At 31.6% G+C, this 7,475-nt stretch overlaps 1 protein-coding gene across 1 annotated transcript; it reads left to right on the plus strand.

The window, feature by feature from the left end:
• Window positions 1-548: 548 nt before the first annotated feature.
• LOC139868317 (uncharacterized) lies at window positions 549-1,076 on the plus strand. Its single transcript, XM_071856648.1, has one exon. The coding sequence runs from the start codon at window positions 549-551 to the stop codon at window positions 1,074-1,076; it is 528 nt and encodes a 175-aa protein (XP_071712749.1).
• Window positions 1,077-7,475: the final 6,399 nt, after the last annotated feature.

A 7,475-nucleotide genomic window follows, 5' to 3' on the forward strand; every position in this document is an offset into this window, starting at 1 on the left:
CATAAAAAATTTGGGAAACTAATGAAAGGCATCGAAGGCGAAGGGCTTGAAGCTTACAAAAACAAAGCATGTGGGAAGCCTCTTGGAACACCCGTGGGCTCGGAAACAAATCTCGAGCCCACAAAGTTGGTACAATGGCCAACTTTCATCAAATTCAATTCATAGCAATTCAAGAAACAAAAGTTAAAGAAGTATCTCAACCGATCATGAATGAAATTTGGAAACACTCGATTTATCAAAGTATACAAGTGAGTTCGAATAGTAGATCCAGAGGATTACTTTCCATTTGGAAGGAAGAATTTTTCACTCTTATAGATCATTGGAAGAATCAAAATTGGATAGCAACGTTGTTGGAATTCATTCCATCCCAATCGACAATTCTCATTGTTAATATGTATGCACCTCGAATCGAATCCGATAAATTGATCATTTGGAATCTGTTAAGGTGCATGACTTCATTTTGGTCAGGCCCTTTATGTATTCTTGGAGATTTTAACTCCACTTGTTTCCCGGAAGAAAGGTTTTGAGAAGTTATTGATCCGGTCAATATGAGGAACTTTAATGAATTCATCTCCTTGTCTGGTCTTTTCGACCAACATTTGTCTAATGGTTATTTCACATGGGAAGGACCAGAAGGCAAGACATCACACATTGATCATATTTTGTTGAATACCGAGTGGATTGAAAAATGGCCTGACTCATTCTTAATCACCGGAGATCCACAGTTTTCGGATCACAAGCCTCTTATTTTGGGGAAACAAATTATTTCATGGGGCCCAAAACCCTTTCGTTTCTACAACTTTTGGTTTAACAAAAAAGGATTCATCGAAATGTGCAAGCAAAAATGGGATCTTTTACCCTTTGACGGATGGGCCACTCACTCCATTGTCAAAAAGTTAAGGTCATTAAAGGCGGATCTTAAGGGTTGGCATATGCAAGAAGTTAGAAACGCTAGAAAAGATTTACTATTTTGTGAGCAAGAGATCCAAAGATTAAAGTCCATATACACTTCTAGAGATTTGGTCTCTAATGAGTTAATTTCGTGTATCACCCCATTTTCTTCATACGTTTCTTAAGGTACTTATTTAATCATTAGAACATTTATAGTTCGCTTGTTTATGTGATTAAACGATTTAAAGTGTTAATGTGACGACCTGGAAATTTCCGACCAAATTTAAACTTGATCTTTATATGATTTCGACACGATAAGCAAAAGTCTATAATGTTGAGTCTCAAAATTTTGGTACAGTTTATATGAATGCATTTGTCTTTTGACAATTCCCGACGATTCACGAACAATTATTTATAAATAAATATGTACAGGTGTATACATATATAAATGTAAATAAATATAATAATTGGAAATAATAACATTTAAACATTTGAATTAAGAATTTATTATTAAGTATTGGCATTAAGAATTATTATTTTTATTAGTAATATCATTTTTATTATTAGTATTATTATTAATTAATATTGTTATTAACACAAGTAGTAAATATTATTTTTTATTATTATTATGATTACAAAAATGAATATTATTATTATTGATAAGATAAGTATTATTATAACTATCATACTATTTGACACACTTATCATCCCGTGAAATAAATTATGATTGTGATTTATCACTGTTTTAGATTCCAACTATCTATCTATTGAAAGGACCCGTTCATATACATTATAAACGATTCACAATAGTTGATTACCTCGCGAGGTATTTGACTTCTATATGATACATTTTACAAACATTGCATTCGTTTTTAAAAGACAAACTTTCTTTACAACGAAAGTTGACGGCATGCACACCATTTCATAATACATCCAACTATAATTGGCTTAATAATAATCTTGATGAACTCAATGACTCGAATGCAACGTCTTTCAAAATATGCCATGAATGACTCCAAGTAATATCCTTAAAATGAGCTAATGCACAGCGGAAGATTTCTTTAATACCTGAGAATAAATATGCTTTAAAGTGTCAACCAAAAGGTTGGTGAGTTCATAGGTTTATCATAACAATCATTTCAATATATTAACAGACCACAAGATTTCCGTTTATAAATATATGTACACTCGCAAGCGTATAAAAGTATTCTATAAGTTGTAGGCACCCGGTAACAAGCCTTAACGTTCATGTTTTACCCTCTGAAGTACACCAGATCAGGTGTGTTTAAAATAACCTCGAAGTACTAAAGCATCCCATAGTCAGGATGGGGTTTGTCAGGCCCAATAGATCTATCTTTAGGATTCGCGCCTACCGTACATAGACAAGTAGTTTAATGTTACCAAGCTAAGGGTATATTTCTGGTTTAAACCCACGTAGAATTAGTTTTAGTACTTGTGCCTATTTCGTAAAACATTTATAAAAACAGCGCATGTATTCTCAGTCCCAAAAATATATATAAAAGGGAGCAAATGAAACTCACAATACTGTATTTCGTAGTAAAAATACATATAACGTCATTTAACAAGTGCAAGGTTGGCCTCGGATTCACGAACGTATCAATATTGAGATTCAATATTGCAGGAAAGTACGTAGACGCAACGGAGATGATAAACACTAGATTGACCTCACGAGCATACCCATGAACCATACCCATCACCTCCATAGCTATAACCCATAATTTCCTTAGCTTCGACTCATTCAAAAAAACTATTTTGAAATCACTCGGACAGCACTCCGTCGTAATATTTTATGTATACTAATAATATCTTGAAATAATACAGAGCAAATATATATATATATATATATATATATAAATCGATTGAGAGAGTTTAGAGAAATATATTTTCAAGTTTCTATGAAATAATGAAACCAATTGAATTCTATTTATAATAGATTTTTGAATTATTAAAGTGAATTATTAGAGTATGAATTATTAAAGTGAATTATTAAAGTATGCATTATTAAAGTAAATTATTAAAGTATGAATTATTAAAGTGAATTATTAAAGTGAATTATTAAAGTATGAATTATTAAAGTGAATTATTAAAGTTAAAGTAAAGTAAAAGTAAAGTAAAGGTAGAGTTAAAGTATAGTAAAAGTATAAAAACTATGTATGTATAATACGCGTATAAATATATATAATATTAATTTAAATCGTTATATATATTTAATGAAATAAAATATAAATATCGTTATATTTATTATACTGGTTAAGTAATGAGTTGTCAAAAGTGATTCTAGATATTTATAAAAGTTATATACGTTTTAATAATAAAGTTCTTTTTAAACTGAAAACGTCTTTGTACGTTTGAAAATAGATTAATAGAATATTATGGAAACCAATTCTCCACTAACTTTTGTCTAACTTTCGTAAATGACACTTTTTGTTTTTATTTATAAATAGCTTTACAAATTATTCTGAATATCGTTAAGAGGAATAGATTTTCTTAAATCATAGTGGACCTCTCAACAGAGACTTGTAATCATAATTCAATGTTTATGATAATTCAATCATTTAATATATATTTTTTTAATTTCATCGAAAATCATATTGAAACAAATATGTTCGTGTAAAGTATTATACGTTTAATACTTTATTAATATTCTCAAGTTATAATATATATATACATATACATATCTATTTATATATAACGGTTCGTGAATCGTCGGAATTTGGTCGAGGTTATAATGAATGTATGAACACAGTTTAAAATTCTTGAGATTTAACTTAACAAACTTTGCTTATCGTTTCGGAATAATATAAAGATTAAAGTTTAGATTTGGTCGGAAATTTTCGGGTCGTCACAGTACCTACCCGTTAAAAAAATTTCGTCCCCGAAATTTGATAGAGGTCGTCATGACTAACAATGAGAATGTTATTATAACGATTATAGAGTTTTATCATGTTCAAGAAGCATGGATAAAATAATTCGATTACTCGAAGCGTGTGAGTGAAGTTATCGTAAATGAATGAAATAAGATAGTAGTGATTCGTCGTATCTTTTGACGTCATCACGATTGATCTCCGAAAAGAAAATCTTTGTAATCTATATTGGATTTGATTATTCGGCGATTAAGGAAATTATGATCCTCTTCGAATTAATACGATAATCCATTTTGATTTCTCTGTCGGATATTTCACTATAAATCCACCTCATTTGTTTTCTTACAACTCACACCTTCTCAACTCATATTTTAAAGTATTTGTCAATATGCTTCATCCAGTGTTGATTCTTGATATACTCCTCACTTTCATATCTGTCGCTCTTCTTTTTCATCTGCCTCCGGAAGAATCTATTTACTTCTACTATACTCTTGGTTTTATAGTGTTTTTAGTTCTCCCGTGTCTTTATATTGCTATATGCATTGATATATACGGTTTGTGATTTCTGGGTTATTGTTTGGTTTTATATCTTCCCTTATATTTCAAAGTCCTTGCTTCTTCTATAATCATTGTCATCCACAGTTAATGCTCTCTTCTATTTGCTATGATTTATACTCCCATTTCTAGTTCGGAGCTTTGTCCTTTCGTTTCTTCTTCTTGCGATTAAGCACCGCTTGTAATGGTCCAGAATTCGCAGATATAAATTTCGGAATGAACATTGTTAATGTTCTAGGAAGGAAATTGTAATGGCACGATCTTGACTTGTCAAATAACCAGAATACCTCGGAAAAGGCCGAATCATCAAGAAATATTTTCTTGATATTTAGAGATCAAAGAGAATACAAGAGTCGTGTAACATAGCACATGATGACGTTATGATCTGTGAAACATCATGTTCCATTTAGAAACTCAGCATGAATTACTGTAATATAATCACGTTGATCAAGTGTCATTATATTATACTAACTCATGCTTCAGCTCCCAACACTTCTTCAAGAATATTCCTATTTTAAACTCGAATGTTTCAGAATTTAGAAACTAAAATAGTTTCTTTTATGATATAATACAGATAGCGCGAAGAGGTAAATGATTTCAGATAAGAATAATTATAAAAATATCTTCAAAAGTATGGATGATATTTATAATGAAAGATACGATGATATCTTTGAATGTCTAATATCAGAGGATGATGAAGGATATTGTCCGCAGGGGTTTAGAGTCAGGAGCAAGGTATTCATTAATGACTTCAGCAAGTACTGAATCATTTGGATTCTTTGAAGGCAGGTTCAGCCTTTGTGATTTGTCCACAGCCTCCTTCATACTTTGCTCAATCCGTTTTCCAGTTCCAAAGCTTCCTTTTTCTGAGCTTTACCAATATACTATCCTTTATCATCCAACTTTTTACTGTTAAGGTCGTTTACATTTTTGCTGCTTCATCAGCATTTTTCAAAATTTCGAGAACTGGTTTGCAGTTTAGGGTGTTTTTCAGAAATTTTCTCATTCAAAGAATGTAAGTCTTGGAGGTAGACGTTGTGTGTATATGTAATTGTTGATGTAGACATGCTGCGAGGTTTCAAAATACTGATTGCTGATTCTCAATAATTGGTATGTTAATTCTTGTTATAAGGTACGAATGAGTATATGATAGGGTTTCGATAATTATAATGATTTTTTTTTTGGAAAGTCAAAGATCAGTGAAGTTGTTGGTAAGTTTATTGCTAATGTGGTGAATATAAACGATTCCCCGGTAACGTTGGCGAAAGGGCAACGTATCTATCGAGGTTATAATAAGACTGTTTTGATTGAGAAGTCGAAGTTGACTTGCTGGAGTTGTGACAAAACTGTCTATTTTGAAATGGAATTGAAAAGTTATTTTAGCTAGTAAATGCCAAAAGGTCTAACACGGATACGTGTCGAACTATGACTTGGGTTTTGAGAGTTTTTCAGGTGTATAACTGTGGGTAACATGTGGTTGGATAATCATCTCGATTGTTCTTTAGTTGAAGTGTCTTCAGGAATTTCGAAAGGTTTGAGCACATATTGTAATTGTTAATACATATGACGTTCTAACACAGTTTTGAAGTCAAAGTATAGCTTTGAAAGATATAGGAATGTAAGAGTGATGATACTGGTTATATTTCGAATTGAATTATGCGATTTCAAAATCAGAATATGTAATTGAATTTGAATGAGTATGATTGTTTTGATTTATATGAAAGAATGGACATTGTTGTGAAAGTAGGGAGTATAGTTGATGATTGCTGAATCAGTTTCGAAAAATGTAATATATTAATTGTGAATTTATATATCTCTCGGGTATTACCTACCCGTTAAAAAAAATTTCACAATTAATATTTTGTACAAAAGAAGTTTATTACAGTCTTTATGAAAATATATGTGTATATTTTCTTTAGATGTAATATAGATTTAATGAGTTAATATTAAATTAAACTCATTTGTTTTATGGTTGGAACTAGAATTGAGTAATCCCTAAAACTTTATAAATTGCATAAGTATATCTTCAATAATATTGAAATTATGAATCATTACTTTGTTATTTGTTGGTTTTCGTGAAATTCTTGTGAACTTCGCAAGGTACGAATGATGTTATTTGAAAAGTTTCGAGTACATCGATGATGAAAGTGTAAAATCAAACATATATTCGAATAATACACTTGATTTATTATGAATTGAATTTTTATTGAATTGAGACAGAGATTGTAATTAACGATGGTTAAGTTGCGGACGAAGGACGTACATCATTGCATATTTGTAATATGAATTAACTGGGTAGTTAAGATTCACACATAATAGCTTAGTACGGGAAGATTTATTATGGTTTAAAAATTTATACATATAAAATATACATATAAATCTTTCGATTGGAAATGAGTTAATACTTCATAACTCGTTGATACAATATATTTGTTGTTGATTCGTAATGATGTCCACAATGATTCTTGAACTGACAGAGTTTGTGATGTTACAGGTGCTGTTGATTCTGACGATACTGATGGCACTGACTGTGTTGATGATGCTACGGTCCTATTGATGCTGTTGGTAAAACAATTCTAGCTTGTAAATCGTACACTATTTTCGATCAAAGTTTCTACTCTACCATCTCCATTCACTCATCCGATTTACGGTCAGAATTAAATAATCTCTAAGATTTTGGAGATTACATAACTGCCGCAGAGATATCTCTTCAATGAAGTTTATGAATTAATACTTCATCGTTTGTTGTTGTTGATATTCCTGGATATTTACAGGGCGTATGATGTTGATGTTTGAGATACAGATTGTGATGTTGCGGTGTGGGATGTGGATGTTGTTGTTGGTGGTGGTGATGGTACTGTTGGTGTTGCTGATGGTGGTACTGTTTATGCTGCTGGTGCTGCTGCTGGTGTTTGTAACCTTTGCACCATATTCTCCAAAGCCACTACCCGAGCGCGAAGCTCGTTGACTTCTTCTATTACACCGGGGTGATTGTCGGTTCGGACGAGCGGATAAATAAAATCTAGAATTTGTTGTAGTATGTAATCGTGACGAGATACTCTAGAAATAAGAGAGAAAATGGTGTTTCGGATAGGTTCGCCGGTAAGTGCTTCAGGTTCTTCGCCAAGAGGGCAATGTGGTGGA

The sequence above is a fragment of the Rutidosis leptorrhynchoides genome, chromosome 9 (assembly GCF_046630445.1).
Source record: "Rutidosis leptorrhynchoides isolate AG116_Rl617_1_P2 chromosome 9, CSIRO_AGI_Rlap_v1, whole genome shotgun sequence".
Taxonomy (NCBI): domain Eukaryota; kingdom Viridiplantae; phylum Streptophyta; class Magnoliopsida; order Asterales; family Asteraceae; genus Rutidosis; species Rutidosis leptorrhynchoides.

What these genes read in the sequence shown, in the direction of transcription:
- LOC139868317 (XM_071856648.1), top strand. Translation starts at nt 549, where the DNA reads ATGAGGAACTTTAATGAATTCATCTCCTTGTCTGGTCTTTTCGACCAA.